The 16,763-nt window shown below is 31.9% G+C and overlaps 2 protein-coding genes across 3 annotated transcripts in view; one reads left to right on the top strand and one right to left on the bottom strand.

Annotated features, from left to right (window-relative positions):
- The first annotated feature begins 3,438 nt into the window (after positions 1-3,438).
- Positions 3,439-10,959, top strand: LOC134709372 (uncharacterized). The gene is made up of 5 exons (XM_063569541.1): positions 3,439-3,637; positions 5,919-6,099; positions 6,676-6,893; positions 8,469-8,717; positions 10,206-10,959. Exons 1-5 carry the CDS (start codon positions 3,592-3,594, stop codon positions 10,655-10,657), a joined length of 1,146 nt encoding a protein of 381 aa, XP_063425611.1. The 5' UTR covers positions 3,439-3,591; the 3' UTR covers positions 10,658-10,959.
- Positions 10,960-11,948: 989 nt separating this feature from the next.
- The window catches only part of LOC134711296 (E3 ubiquitin-protein ligase FANCL-like), a 33,919-nt gene continuing 29,104 nt past the window's right edge, over positions 11,949-16,763 (bottom strand). For both annotated transcript variants that reach the window (XM_063571825.1, XM_063571826.1), the window contains exons 9-14: positions 16,335-16,418; positions 14,834-14,879; positions 14,280-14,361; positions 13,628-13,744; positions 13,034-13,102; positions 11,949-12,540 (exon numbers count right to left, since the gene is read on the bottom strand). In XM_063571825.1, coding sequence (XP_063427895.1) covers positions 12,511-12,540; positions 13,034-13,102; positions 13,628-13,744; positions 14,280-14,361; positions 14,834-14,879; positions 16,335-16,418 — 428 coding nt within the window. In that variant the 3' untranslated portion in view covers positions 11,949-12,510. The remainder of the gene's footprint in view (positions 12,541-13,033; positions 13,103-13,627; positions 13,745-14,279; positions 14,362-14,833; positions 14,880-16,334; positions 16,419-16,763) is intronic.

Raw genomic sequence — 16,763 nt, 5'->3', positions numbered from 1 at the left:
TAGAAGATTTTAGGAAGGTTTAAATTCAAATTATTTTGTCACATTGATATAAAGACATTTAAAATTTACCGGAGTAGAAAATTGTCATTCTCATAAAAAGAAAATTTGAAGGTTAAATTATTATTTTGATTGAAGGCATACAATTAAATCATATATGATATGATATTTTGATATAGTGAGACAATTTTTAATCATGAAATCATGAAAGGGAATCCATGAAATCGATATCATTACATTTATGTTTCTGCAAGTTTATGCGCATTAATCTATAAATCCATTTTAATGTCTTTCTTTAATGTACAAATAAGTGCATTCTATCGTTAATGAGTTAATTCAAAGTGGAATGTTTGCTTCTTTATCGAAAATAGATACGGAAATTAATACATCCTTAAACTCTGCATGTGTTTTTTCAGTCAAATATAATCCTTAAATTGTGTATTGAACATTCTAAATCTTGATTTGATAATTAAAATGCAGTTTCTCATATATAACCTGATGTATACCCTATATTGGAGAAGCAACATTTCAAATATCTTTGAAAGATAAAAAGATAGAGAAATTGGCATCAAATAAGTACTTGAATTAACTTTATTTACATATCATGAAATTCTTTTATGCCAATTTGAATATCATTGCAGGAGTTAATTATTGCGATTGTTGGTTAACAGATAAAGATGTAATATTGATAATCGAAAAAATTGGAAAAATACAATAAACAAGTTCTTGTATGCTGTTCATTGGAATGTTTTTATTATATCGACATTCATCCTATGAAATCTCATCAACAAACAGCATAATTTCTTCACATAACCTTGTGTTGCATTGATTTTTGTTCATTGCTCTTCCATAGTGACGAATGTCCTATATGTAGACATATATTTTGCTCATGTGAATTTCAAATGAATCTCAATTGAAATTAAAGTGAAATTCAACTTCAACGAACGAATACGTGGAACTCGCATGGAAATTTCACTTGAATGTCACCGTTAATTAATAATTATCGCTATTTTGCTAAATTTTCATTTGATCTTACTGACTGTTAATTTCCTTTCTTAGCACAGTAGAGTGATATGAAAAATAGTATCTATTTTACGAAATTTTCATTTGATCTTACTGACTGATATATAGAATATCGTTGATCATCTCAACGAGATTGGTTTTCTCGCTTGAGCCGGTTTCAGCGAAAGTGAGAAAAGCAATCGAGTTGAAATGAACAATGAATGATAATCTTTTTATCGCTATTTTACCTATGACGACGTTGTCATTTTCATTGACCCACGAGCACCTTCAGTTTCTGGCGATATTTTTTTTTTTATTTCACTCGACTCCGCTGAGAAATATAGATTCTTACATTGACACCAGTGGATTATCGGATTTATCCAATCGCGATAGTTAAATTATCAATTTTAAAGTTCGGGCCGCCTCGGCGAGTACTTTAAAATTTATAATTTAACTATCGAGATTGGATAAATCCGATAATCCACGAGTAACTATGTAAGAATCTGTTTCTCTAATGATTAAAAAGACATTTTCTTTTTTTGTTTACCGAAAATCCCCTTCGAGTGCCTTTCACATAGCACGAAGTTGTCAATTTCATTAACACCTGTTATCATATTTTGGTTCATCCAGTCAGCCAAAAAGGTCATGACCCTTAAAATCAACCAATGATCTTCTGAGATCACCAGCAACCACACGTTGATTAAATTTTTTTATACAATGGGTTCGAAAAGGGATAAATTTCCATAGAATTAGAGAAACGAAATTATCAGTCGGCAAGATCAAAGAAAATTTTCGTAAAACAGCGATAATTTCCTTTCTCAGTGCAGTAGAGTGATATGATAAAATTATCACTAGAAACTAAGAAAAGACATGCCTTTTCTCAATGAAAGGTAAAATAGCGATAGACAAACTATCATTGGTCATCTCAGCTCCATTGATTTTCTAACTTTCGCCGTAACGGCTCAGGTGAGAAGAGCAATTTCGTTGAGATGATCAACGATAAACTATAATTATCGCTAGAATTTCAGGGCGCACGTACTCTGTCAGTGAATTTAAGAACGTCTTCATAGGTAAAGTCTGTAGAAATAAACAGATTAGCATTGACATTAGCATCAACTCGATTGCTTTTCTCACTTTTGCCGAAAGTCAACCTCGTTGACAAGCACATTTTGTATTGATTTCATAATTTGAAATAAATTTGGAACTTTGATGTTATTTGAAAAACTTTTTTGGTTTAAAATTCACGTTTAAAATCAGTTTACACGACTTTCACTATACACGTGAATCTCAATGCACGTGAGATATTTTATTCTTGTGCATACGGAGGAAGTATAGAGAACACCCTAAACTTACTTTACACAGAGAAATGTTTTTGTGCTTGTCAATAACACTGTTCTGTCTCTTTAAAATGTTGCTTTCTCGACCCTTTGTAAGTTTAATGTAGATATTTCGATTTCTGGTTGACAATTTCACGGTCTGTCCTAGATATGCACTTTTATAGTGTTACTAAACTGTTGGTTTTCTGTGTAATGTGTTGTTATTGCTGTTCGTCATTATTTTGACCATGGTGATGCCGTCTGTTTTGATCAGACTTTTGATTTTAGATCCCTCCCTTGACATATTCTCTCTTTCTTGCAGCAATCGAACAACACATACAAAACTAGGAAGACATGGAAATGTTGTCTTTCATGTCACAATCAAGTTGTATTACTAGCTAATAAGCATAAACAATACTAGTAGGCTGTTTGTACTTTAACAGAAGGTCTTAAAAAGACAAGGGTGTTTACCGTATGCCAAGCTCTAAATTATCTCAGGTATATATGAATGAATGAATGAATATCTTAATATCAAAGTGCAACCTGAATTATAGCAAACAATAACTTTCATATATACAAGTAATTTTCAGCCAGCCAAATAGGCTTATGATGCACTGTACATTGTGTATTATTTTAGACAAGTTTCAAAGGAAATCTGAAAACACACACAAATCATTATGCAATTATTCAAAAAAAAAATTTAAAAAAATTTAAGTATATAAGAGCCTGACACTGAGTGACAAGGTATATACTTAGACAAACCTAACGTATACTAAAGTAACTGAATAACATGCCAGATTAGCATGGTATAGTTATGCAACCGAAAAAAAGTCTCAAACTTTTATTGTGTTGTTATGCTAAGAAGGTCATGTCGATCCGTCTTGTTGCATAAATTGCTTAGGATAGAACTGAATCACACCGTATTGTGTTGTACGAACATATCGAAGACCTGTCAAGCTATTAAAAGTATTATCCCTGTAGTGTTATATTATCTGTTTTAATCACAAGGAAGTTGGATAATCGAGTGTCCCATCGTCTTTGATAACAGGAACAAACGGAAATAAAAATCCAATAAATAATAAGAAAACTTGTCTTAATTTCATTGTCAATCCATAACCTGGGTTGTAAAGCGTCAAGAATTACTTCTGCTTTGTGTGTTTATAACTTTATATAGATTCAAATGATGTTATTGTCTTCTATTAGAAATGTAACTGCTTCCCGCTCAAAAGTTCATTCGTTTTTATAGCAGACGAACAAGCAAGTTAACGCCAGAACAATGTTGGTAGCGGTTGTATGGATTGCTTTATTTTCTGTAAGCCATGGTAAGATTTCACGTTATTAAAAAAAAAATCGTTATTCTATATGAAGGAATATATGTATTAACTGTATTTGGCAAAACTTTTAAGAATTTTTGTTGGTCTTAAATGCTCTTCAAGTTCGTACTTTATTTGGCATTTTTAACATTTTTTAATCGAGCTTTACTGATGAGTCTTTTGTAGACATAACGTGCGTCCTTGGCGCAAATACAAATGTCATTCCTGTTGTCTATGATGAGTTTATTTAAATATGTTCATATTTTTCATCATATCAATTATAGGTATGAGTGGTTATAATGTTTCTTGTCATAAAAAATTCAATTCGCCTTATTTAATCTTGAAAAACATTTACAACAATATTCCGTGCTAGAACCTTCATCATGTTCATATGAAGTTCTCTTAATATAATTTGTTGGACTCAAATTGTTGGACTCAAAATGAGTAAAAATTGTGGTATTTTATCAGAACTAGGGTTTTTAACATTATGATTTTGTATTTAAGTCAATTGTTGAATGCATCTATAGCTATAGACAAGAGATTCACAAATATACCATAACTGCTTTGTTCCACTGTTGATTTTTTTTTTAAATATTAGAAAGTTTTGAATAAACAAGAATTAAAACAGTTGTAACAAAAAAAATTTTTTTTTTATATACGTTGCAAATATTCATAATAAAAGTTAGTAAATGTTTGAAAGATTGTAATGTTTAAATAAAAATGCTTCTAGAAGAAAATTGTTTGAAATTTAGAAGAAGAAAATCGTTATGAAAATTGTCTCTCTTCAATTTGAATTTAGAACAGCTATTGATTTGTACGTTATCGTATATCTAATCTGCTCATAAGCTCAAGTTGAATTTTGCCGTTTTTTTTAATATAACTAGAGATGAAAGAATTTGCAAAAAAATCCTCCTCTTGCTGTGAAATCCATGTTTTCACTTCATGCAAAAAAATGTTACTCTGACAGATATTCTCTCTTTGGCTTTGATTGCCAAAACTCCTTTTTGTGTTTTACTGGACAATCAGCAAAAAATCGTGTATTCATTAAGCTATGAAGACAATCAACTAATGCAGTTGGAAAATTTATCAAAGTCAATATGAGTTAGATCTATTTTATATTTTTCATGTAGCTATAATATATCATACAAACCAAGGGTGTTATCGAAGTCTTATTAAACTGTTTTGTGATTATGAGTTTTAAAAAATCTATGTATATATGCTTTATTCCCTTATACATGCATGTAAGCTCTATAATGATCTTTGTTTGTCCTTTTTTGTGCTATGAAATATGTTCTTGTTCTTGTTCTTACACCACGAATAGCATTGGTCCGATCGTATGTATAAATCACACTATGGTTATGATCATATGGTAAATGCAAAATGCAAACCGATAGCTTTCAATAATTTCGAATTAAAGTCTAACAGGAATTTGAGTTTTTTCTAACACAAAAGATTATTAATGCAGGATAACGAACATCTTGGTGTAATAATATTTTTTGGGGGAGTTCACGAAATGTTATGCCGTGTCTAGATATTCATAACTTTTTATATTAAAGCTGAAATATTAATATTCAAGGGTAACCTTTTGATAGAAAATTATGTAAAACAAATACATTTTCTTTTCCGTATATATCAAATATTTGTTTAGTCGCATTATTTTATATATGTCAAATACATTTTCTTTTCCGTATATCAAATATTTTTTTAGTCGCATTATTGTATATATGTCCAGATATATATATTCGATTAATTACGCTGAAAGTTAAGAAGGATGAAATATGCGTAGCTTTAGTTTAAACATATTTATTTATAGTGGATTGGGAAACACCTTTTGCAACTTATATTAATCCCTTTCCACTTTGTGGGTGCGAGTGCTGACTTGTAGCGGCATTATCCTGCCCTTTTTCGAAATCTACAAGGGTGTCTTTAACGTGCAAGAGCTATGGCTCTCTTTTAACACGGGTCAGCCATTTAACGTCCCTTCCGATGGACTATCATTGTAGCTTTATTACTATATGAACCTTTTGTTCGTTCTTTTCGATTTGATTTTTATTTTTACAAGTCATAGTGATTTTTTTGTACGTATTAAAATGGCATGCTGTCCATCAAGAGCCCTTAATTGCAGAAATAAATATTTTTATTTTATTCTTTATTTATTCCGAGAGGGAGCCGAGAGTTGTCAAAGCTTATATAAGAGATAAACATTTTCCTTATCAATTTCGTCTATTCAATGTTTAATTTCCATGTTAACAAAATTAAATAATGTGTGTGTCTTTCGTTTGTGTTTAAGGAGGAACAAAAATACCCGAAACCACCAATGTCATCTTTAGTATGATAGAAGGGGACATGAGCTGGAACGAGGCTTCCGTGGAATGCCAAACACGTGGTGGCCGTCTTCTTAATATATATGATGAAGTTCGGAAAATTGCAACCTCCTATTATGTTAGACACATGAAAGATTCCAGTGTTTTGTAAGTTTCTTGTTCATAGAATACATAGGATCATTCAACACTTTAATTATGGCGGCAATCGGCTTCTTGTGGAGAGTTGTCTCATTTGTAAAAATACCACATCTTATGATTATATTGAATAAATATAGGAAACTCGCTTTTAAGTCTGTTTTTTCTAATCATACATAAAGACATGAAACGACCACCAACACATATTTTTGATTTCATGATCCCATTTGATAAACTAATTCCAAAAAATTATGAAATGAGATTCAAGAAACAAAATATGTCAAATCATCCAAGTTCATATTAAAAAAATGAAGGATACCAGGAATTTTAATCCGCGTTCAAATGTTATCAGCTCTTTATGCTAGACATAATCAACCAGCCAGCTAGCAAACTCAGACCTCTGAACTAATCCATTTAAATCAATCTATATTATATGAATAATGTATATTATATGAATAATGTATATTATATGAATAATGTATATAATATGAATCAATGTATATTGTATGAATCAAAGAATATCATATGAATTAATGTATATTACATGAATCACAAATAGTATTTCATGAGCAATCACCTACAATTCAGGTCGTCTGCCTTCTGGATAGGATTGCATGATGTAAATGGTAGCAATACAGATGGTATTTTCAAGTGGTCAGACTGCAGCGCCATAACGTCTTCATATTGGTCGACCACAACACAGGCGAACGGTGAATTCTGTGTATCTGCCAGCCAATTTGATCTGTCATGGAAAATTCGTCCTTGTACTGACAAACTGCCTGCTGTATGTGAAAATCGTCAACCATGTAAGTTTGACTAAAAAATGCACAACCCGTAACCGAAAAAAAAGATACATTGAGTCAATATTAAGATAAACAGAGGTGGTATACATATATAGCCAATGAGACAACTCTCTAAGTGAGACCAAATGTCATAATGGTTTACAACAGTCAATTTATGTCACAGTACAGCCTTCCACAATTAGCAAAAACATACTGCATAGTAAGCTAAAAATTGAAGGCCATGACAATACTACTCATTTTGCAACTTTCGAAGTAAACATACAGACTTACAGAAACTTACTAAAAAGAAATGATCATATCCATCTAAACGGTACAAGAAAACGTGTTTATCAAAATCAGCCATATGAAGAACGCATACGTGATGTTGGATTGCTTTTTTACCACAGGCAAGTGTCTCGGATCCCCCTTTTATATGCCTTAATATAACACTTATATATGTCAATTTAGATTTTCGACATAACAAGTTTTCTCCGCCCCTCTTTAGTAACTGAATACCATCAACTTTTTGAGGAAGTTACTTTACATTTACTGGGTTTGACAACCGAGAAATTGGCATATAACGGTATTTCGCGATCGGTTGAATTTATTTTTCTAAGACAAATGCCTGTGATTTTAACTGACTGTCGAATGACGGGAAAACACTACATACATAGAAAACTATGATAACGACTGTATTACAACACTACATGCATAGAAAAATAACGACTGTACTAATGCAACACTACATGCATAGAAAAATAACGACTGTACTAGTGCAACACTACATGCATAGAAAAATAACGACTGCACTAGTGCAACACTACATGCATAGAAAAATAACGACTGTACTAGTACAACACTACATGCACAGAAAAATAACGACTGTACTAGTGCAACACTACATGCACAGAAAAATAACGACTGTACTAGTGCAACACTACATGCACAGAACCTTCTGACGATCACATTTGTTCCGGTAGGGTACACAGATTCTGCACCATACCGGTATCTTGCACCAGGTTAAAAGATCGTATACCTGTATTTAAATGGTTTTAAAAACATACGCTAGACACTGAAGTAGCATATTCGTTAAGATGCAGCCAGTGGTTGATCCAGACATTTTCAAAAGATAATAATTATTAAATATAACAAACAAGATTTTAACTTGTGACATGTTCATTTTTTTATAAATAGATATACGTTGTGCCTATATGGGTGGATCCAGTAATTTTCAAGAGGGGTTCCCAACCCAGGAGAAATAGAGGGGGTTCCAGCCATATTTCCCTGTTCATATGCATTGAAATATGCAGAAAAGGGGGTTCTGCCACTGAACACTGTAATCATCCGCGGTTTAAACAAAGATTGGTTGACCAGTGTTTCATTTCAGGTAGCAAATATTAGTTATATTATGATATCTTCAGGTCAAAGTAATAAACAGTCAGTATAAAAATGTATCACTATCACCCTACAACAAATACGCATTATTTATTAAGCAATTCGATGTTTGTTTTCTCTAAGCACTTAACACGATGCTCTTAACTGAAATTCAGCCTGATTCATAATATATATATTATCACCTTTTTTCTATTATATCCACAGGTTCTTGTAAACTTAGTTTTGATTCTGACAATTGTGCTGATTTAGAAACCTCTGTCAGCTCAACAAAACTTGGACTATCAGAGGAGGACTGTAAGACTCAGTGTCTGCTGCATGTCCGGTCTAATGAGCAGTGCTGGGGTATATCTTATGATCCCAGCACGTCAACTTGTATTCTACATGAAAGACTACAGACAAAAAAAACATGCACTCTTCCTCTAAGATATTATAGGAAGGCTTGTTTTTCTTACCGTAAGTGAATACTTTTGATAGCATAAAGAGTTTTTTTTTTTTTTTTTAAATATATATGACATTGATGAGAAATGTATTATGTTAAGGACTGTCTGGGATAGTGAAACAATAAGGTGTATATGTGGGTATGTGTACGGCTAGTATGAAGTCTTTATACATCCTTTAATTATAAATATTTTGGTAAAGAGAGTCCGGGATAAAGGTAAATCAAGAAAATCTATACAGGCCTCTACTCATAGTTATCAAAGATACGAGAATTATAATTTGATACGCCAGACACACGTTGTGTCTACATACGACTCATCAGTGACGCTCAGATCAAAATAGTTATTAAACTTATTATTTTCTAGAATTGAGTCCATACTGTTGCTTGTGGACTGTTAGTCAGGGAGAGAATAATCAGCTTAGTAATTAGTGATTTGGTACTGACATGATCTATACCATATATTTTTTCAATTCTACTTTTCAAATTTCATTTTGCAAATATGACCTTATACAGATTAAATGGCTTTTTCATTCAAGGGTGCATTTAGGTCATATAGCTCTTTAGATATTCAGGTCAGGCATGGGGTCATTGTAATCAGCTGTTATCGATTACATTTTGCAGTGTAATTGCATGTAATCAGTAATCATACATTTTCTAAATACAAGTAATTGTAATGTAATTGATTGCAAGTAATTGATTACCAGAAATCGTAATGTAATTGATTACAACTAATCGTGATGTAATTGATTACAAGTAATCATGGTGTCATTGATTACAATGCAAAAACAGGTGTAATAATGATTTTAGGTTATCTTGTTCATACATTGGTACTGTAGGTATTACTTCAATGGAAAAAGCAAATGGTGACCTTACAAGACCTGCTTTCCCTTAAAATAAAAGTGACCTATATATCAGTTTTTCCATAAATCAGTATTAAGGGTCATCTAGGTCTGGTTAAATCAAAACACATTTTAAAATGCCTTCTTTTATTATTAAAGGAACCAAAAGAGCAAAAAAAATAATATAGGTCAATGTACTTGTATTCAAGATATTAGCCATTGAAATTCATCTAGGTCTGGTTAAATCAAAATACATTTTAAAATGCCTTCTTTTATTATTGAAAGATCCAAAAGAGCAAAAAAAATAATATAGGTCAATGTTCTTGTATTCAAGGTATTAGCCTTTGAAATTTAAGCTGGAAAATTTTCTCTCTTGCTTTTTCATGGCTTAATCATTGACAAGTTTAAGTTCTCAAAAACTATTTAAAAAAAAATAAAGATTTTATAAGACTTCTACAGATGGCTTTTAATTATACATGTAAAAGATTTATAAAAAGAAAATGGCGGTCAACGGGCAATTTTTTTTAAAGGGATTCAAATGGATAAAACAAGAGGATTTTGAAAATCTGCCAAAATTTCCAAAACATGACACACAAACATCCTTACACACCATTTCCTTGATGAATGATGAATAAGATAAATATATTTGATTCCTTTTTCCAGGTGCCGATCCTTTCCCACGTAAAAACACAATTTTCACCAACACTGACGTGAACCCGGAATCTGTGTGTACCACAGGTGATGACCCAATTGAATCTAGCATTGATTGTAATTACACACTGTCGGTGGACATTACACCTCCACCCTGTTCCTGTCCTAAATGTGGATCACAGGTGTCTGGTTTACCTGATTTCTGGGGTAACAGTACATTACAAGAACAAATTGATTGGCTTGTAACAAGCCTGAAAGTAGATAAAACTAATACTTCTATCATGCGCCGAAGGAAATACAGTGCTACCGATTCTCGTGTGACTGCAGCCAGTATTGGCTATGCAGGAGCTGCCATTTTAATACTGGTTGTCAGCGGTATTGTTATTTTAGATATGAACAGACTATGGAGAGATATCAAACAGGCATTTAAAGGAGTACACATGTACATATTAAATAAAAAATGATTCCATTTGATGGGTTGAAAACCAAGGGTTTTTCCAGATATAAATGTACAAAGCTTGAAGACACATTACAAAACTTTAAAATCTCATGATTTCCATTTTAAATACATGTATGTTTAAATTTTGTATTAAAATTTTCATGGTTTTATTGATTTGTGTCCTTTGTTTAAAAGTTGTGTAATTGCACTAGATTTTCGTCATATATGTTTCCAAATACATATAACTTTCAAGCTTCTGAATTATGAAGTCGACCTTTCAACAGTGATATGTGTTTTATGCTCCTGTGATCAGATCAAAGACTGGAGTGGAAGATCAAGAGGTAAAGGGGACTGTAACTTCCTATTACTGTGGATTTATCAATTTTTCGTGGATTCCAATTTTCATGGATTAAAGAAACTTCATATTTTTTTTTGGTACATGTATTCGATTTCATGGCTTTGTTAGGGTCTGCATACAAGCCTATAGAAAATCTGTACTTTTTTTATTATTTAAATTCATGGTTCACCTGTAACCACAAAATCAACAAAAATTGGTATCCAACGATTAATAATGAACCCACAGTAAAACATTTCTGTAACAACCCTGATCATATACAGATGTTTATATCCTTGAAGACAATTACTTTTCATGAACAATATATAAATATATTACGGATTACAAATGTGTCGAGGTTTGTGATTGGATAACAACACAGAGATGTCAGCATATATTCAGGAAACTGCCGGTGTATATACGACGTTTTTATCCCCAATTGGAACCCCAGAAACGTCATCATAACACCGGTTACTATGTGACGTAGTCAAAAGCTATCAGACTGTCAGAGGCTCACAGAGGGAAAATAATGACGTGCTTCAGTCAATAATACATTTTTAATACAAAATTACGCAATTAACACTTTTAATACTTAAATTTAATGTTTTAGGTGTTATTATAAATTATAATTTACACGATAAAATTATGTTCACAGCAAATTCGAAAATCCTTCACGTATGCCGAACTAATCAGATTGGGTTTTTCAATATATATGTGTTGTCAACAAATACCTGCATTGGAAAATAACATTAAGTCAGGGGTAATCTGTAATATATGTGTAATTCAGGTCTCAGACAGGGTATATACTGTGACATTCCCGGCTTAATGCTTATATCCCCTTCGCCTTCGGCTCAGGGGATATAAACTCTAAGCCGGGAATGTCACAGTATATACCCTGTCTGAGACCTGAATAACATATAATGTGTATGTTATGTTACACAGAAATGATATCTTATATATTTTATCTTTAATTTAGAATTCTATAACAAAATTTTATGTAGCCAGTTTTGAAAAATTCACATTTTGAATAATTTAATAGACATTCCGCTATTAAACGTTATGAGATTTCTTAGCAATAAATGTTTCAATGTACAATTAGTTCATTTTCTTCCAACAAATCATAACTTTTTCAGGTTTCTAGCTGTGTCTGAATGATACTTGGAGAGTACACATGCTATATGTAAGAACCTGTAACACATAATTAAATGCGGTCATCTATTAACAAAAGTGTTTTTAAACTCAACAAAGTCAACAATCAAATCACTGTAAATTATCATTGGCACTTGTTAAAAAGTTTTGAAGATGCCCTTGACTCAATGGTATCACTCTCCTAAATAGAACTGGTAAATCTATGGGTTGTGCAGCATTTATTTGCAGAAGTGTTTTTAAACTCAGCAAAAATCTATATTTTAATCACTGTAGATTATCATTGGTATTGGTAAGCTACTCTTAGGTTTAATGTTATCTCTCTCCTAAATAGAACTGGTACACCTCTGTTTTGTCCATGGTGGTTGGATTTATATATAGATATTATTGATCTGTAATCAAGTTGTTGGCATCTTGACTGTAATTGGCTGTAAAAAAAGAGAGTAACTTACAAATAAAAGAAACAACCAAAAAAACAACAACAAAAAACAAAAAAAACTTACAAAACCCATATTTTAATATCTATTTAATGTTAAAAGGAGATAATTCTATGCACAAAAGTGCAAGGTACAATGTATGAGAATTAGTCTCCATGACCAAGTGGTCTAACTAGTTGATAGGCATTAAACTAAAGAATACTTCTGTTTACATGCATTCCAGATATGGTAGAGGTGCAAATCTAACTATTGTCAGTAAAAAAAATGTTAGTAAACTCATCTACATGCTAGCATTTACATATTTAAATAATTTAACTATGTCCCAGTGTTCCAGTTCATCAAATTTTGCACATTTTAGATAGTTGTGGTAGGTGGATTCATTTTGACAAATAAATTATTAATCATTTTAAACAAACATATTTAAAACAGCAAATATTGTATACTGGGAACTAATGTGAACATGTAAAAAAAACAAATTATTTACCTTGCTGCAATATGGGCATTCTCCAAAAACTGTATTAAAACTTTGTCTGCATCCAGATGACCTCAACCACTGAAAATATATCAAAATATCTAAGATGCATAAAGAGTCAATATAAAAAAAACCAATATGATTTGGTTAATTTAATCCAACTCTTATCTAAAATATTTATAACTTTATATACATTTACTGTAGTATGCTGCTTGCTGCTGTATAACAATTTACTAAGCAGTTTTTATTATTGGCCAACATATTTGAGGGGGGATAGGACCTTTATCGGGACTCCGGGATCAAGTGTTTTTAAGCTCGGGATTTTGGGATTGACCCTTTTGTGATCTGGGAATTCTTTTTTGAATTTCAGGACCTCGGGATTTCATGTTTTTAAGCTCGGGAATTGGGGATCAGGACCCCTCCTACCCTCCCTCATATTCGTGTGCATATTTTAAAGATATCGATGGGAAAATGTTTAAAAGGGCACATGGACAAATTAATATTTTTTCAAAATGTAAAATATCACAGTACATGGTCATAATAATACTTTTCTCAACAAATGTTGTGATAAAAACGTATGTTATTCAACAATTAGTTGTATATTACCTCATACAAACAGGAATGATGGTAAGCCTGTTCACATCTACTATCGTTACATACTTCATTGGGTAATTCTGTCTCCAGTTTATATGAATAACAGATCCCACATTCCATACTGAACTCCTGAAAATATATATATACTAGAAATAAAACAACACGTTAATTAGTACAATGAAAATATTGGTTGGTGTGCCTGTTGTGCTGTGAAGTATTTTGGGGAATTCTTTGTTATATATCATGTTATGTATTAGAACCTTCATGATTATCTAAGGTTGCATCTTAGTATTTTGCAAACTTTTAACTTTTTGTAGTCTCTATTGAATTCATTCAAATTTCATCTAGATTGTGCAATCTTGAATTTTACCTTAGATAACTTTGAAGTCTTTTCTGGTTTCATTGATGTAACTTGTCTATGAACGCATAGCTTTCTTATTCCCTTCTTTCAACAAACTAAATGTAATATAATTGTACTTGAGGAAACAAAGATTGTTTGATTGTTGGTTGCATAATGTCCAGTGGCAAACAATAGATTAGATGTTTCTATATAAGTAATGAGAAGGGACCATGCGACATTCACAAATGAAATGTCACGCAACAGCTTTCTCAGACTAGCATACTATAAAAAATTATACAGCAATAAAATAAATGAAACTGGCACCTCTTTCTTTGATGTTGTAGGAGTAGGGAAGATTATGTCTAATAAACTCTGTAGATTCTCTAGCAGATTTCCTTCTGGATCCCTGTAAACAGTATTCAGAACATTTGTTAGATATGAATTCCCATATAAATAGAGGTTTTAAATAAAAATTTCAACAATTTGTTATATTTCTTGAAGTTCTTGTTCAATGAATTTGATACAAAGTCTAGACTGAGCTTGAAAATATGATGTATTTTGAAGTTGAACATATATTTAATTTCTAATAATTTTTGTTATCTATATCCTTGAACCAATACAATTAGGCATTTTACCTTGTACGTGTAAAATTAAGAATAATTAAAATCTTGCACATTACTTTATTGTATTGATAATGCCACATTTAGTGCAAACATATTTTTTTAAAGCTATTTTAAGTATATAACCATGTAGCAAAGATGGTAGGTGTTCACTTTGTGGTAAGCTAACAAATACCAGGCTATTTGCTTGTGATGTGATATTTCATGCTTTTAAATGTCCTATTGTCAGATAAAATGAAGAAATCAATTATATCTTACCAGTGATAAAGGTTAGAGTTCATGTTCTGTCTTAATTGACTCACACCTATAAAAAAAAATATGACCTTATTTCAATATATCAGATGCATACTAAAAACCTGACATAGTATGAGTTACAGAATCTGCAGATTTCATTACGAGGGCCATAACTACCTATGAGGCAGGGGAGGCAACTGCCTTCCCTAAATTTTCTACACCCAATATTTTTTTGAAGTAATAAAACGAAATATTGACATTATGTAAACGAAGAACATGAACTAATATTAAAAAACAACACAAGTTTACAGTTTGAACAGTGTTATCATGATATGTAATATATCTATCACTTTCCGGATTTTTGATCAATAGTGAAATGTTTCAGTATTTGTTATATTTATTTTGTGGCCGTCCGTCTGTTAATCAGTATTTGTACGCCTAAAAACACATATGAAACAGTTTTGAATAAAAATCTCCAAATCACATTTATTTAGGGACTCAATTAAGCTGAAGAGGTTCCCTTTGTATTGTGAATCGTATATGATATCGTAAATTTGTTACCCGCTGAATCATCTGTTAGATCATTTTTTTAAACGTGTCCCGACTGTACAAGAACATTATGGTGACTGCCTTATTAGTTAAACACTCCTATTCATCTAATAGGGACTTTCTATACTAAGTATATACTAGTTTAGAAAGTCCGTGATTAGCGTAGTTATATAGATGTCTGTTCAGCTTTCAACAATACTGAAATTCCTTGATAAAAAAATATGTTGCGTTCTATGATCTTGCTTTATTATGTTTGTTTTTTTACTTACCAGTTTGCATGGTTTGATTTCTAACAAAAATATTTTTAAATACAGATAACAACTGTTTGCATAAAAATTACTTCCAGGACCCAGCAATACTGATGTTTCTAATCTTAAAGTAGGGGAAATCGAAGGAATATTTTTAACCATTTTACTGAGAGGAAAAAAATCTGTGTGGGGCTGCGTGCATGTTTTGCATAAAAATTGCTTCCAGGTTCAAGCAATACTGATGTTTCTTAAGTAAGGAAATCGAAGGAAAACAGGTCATATTAAGCCATTTTACTGAGAGAGAAAAAAATCGGCGGGGTTTGGGGCATCAAGCGGCAGTCCCCAAACCCCGGCCTCCCAAATTCGAACCCTAGTTATGGCCCTGAATACCAAAAAGTAATGCTGCAGATGCTGACATTTTGTAAACTTTTTAAATAATTTCTTTATTCTTATTCTGAATTTGAATGAATTTTGACAATAGAAGCCTACCACTAAACCAAGTGACATTTAACATTATGTTATTCCATTGAGCATTAATGGCTACCTAATGTAACTTCACAACTTCTCAGCAACAGCAAACTTGCTATAACACTGTACACTCTTACCCAGTCAATAGGTATACAATATTGCATTTGTGACTTGTCATGTAATCGAATTTACCTTATAATACTAGGAAGAAATATTTTGGAACCCTATTTCCACTGGAAGAAATATTTATGACAACTTACTATGATCAGCTCCCATAAATCTACAACTGGGTAATAACTGTGGTTGTCTTGGATCCACTGTAATTTGAACTGATGCAGATGAACCTGGAAACAAAATCATTGAAACTTAAATTAAATTTTTATGATAAGCTTTGATACATATTTTCTCACAGACCTCTTTTTTGGTTGATGTTGGTTGCTGTTCGCTATTTGTGATTGTTTTGTTTTTATTGGTTGAGGGCTTGAGGCAGTCAGAATACCTGGAGAGAAAACTGACAATCCTAGTCAGATTAAGACTAAGTTGTAATTTCATGACACTTTCAAAAACATGTAAAACATTATTTTCTAAATTGCTTTACATGGGGATGAGGGAAATAATAAATGTGATGTTTTTAGAATTACTTTTTAAATGTATTGGTGACCTTCTGCTGATGTCAGTTCTATGGTCAG

This window comes from Mytilus trossulus, chromosome 3 (assembly GCF_036588685.1).
Source record: "Mytilus trossulus isolate FHL-02 chromosome 3, PNRI_Mtr1.1.1.hap1, whole genome shotgun sequence".
NCBI classification, from domain to species: domain Eukaryota; kingdom Metazoa; phylum Mollusca; class Bivalvia; order Mytilida; family Mytilidae; genus Mytilus; species Mytilus trossulus.
The sequence above is the reverse complement of the archived record's forward strand: the minus strand, read 5'-3'. Positions and strand labels throughout refer to the sequence as shown.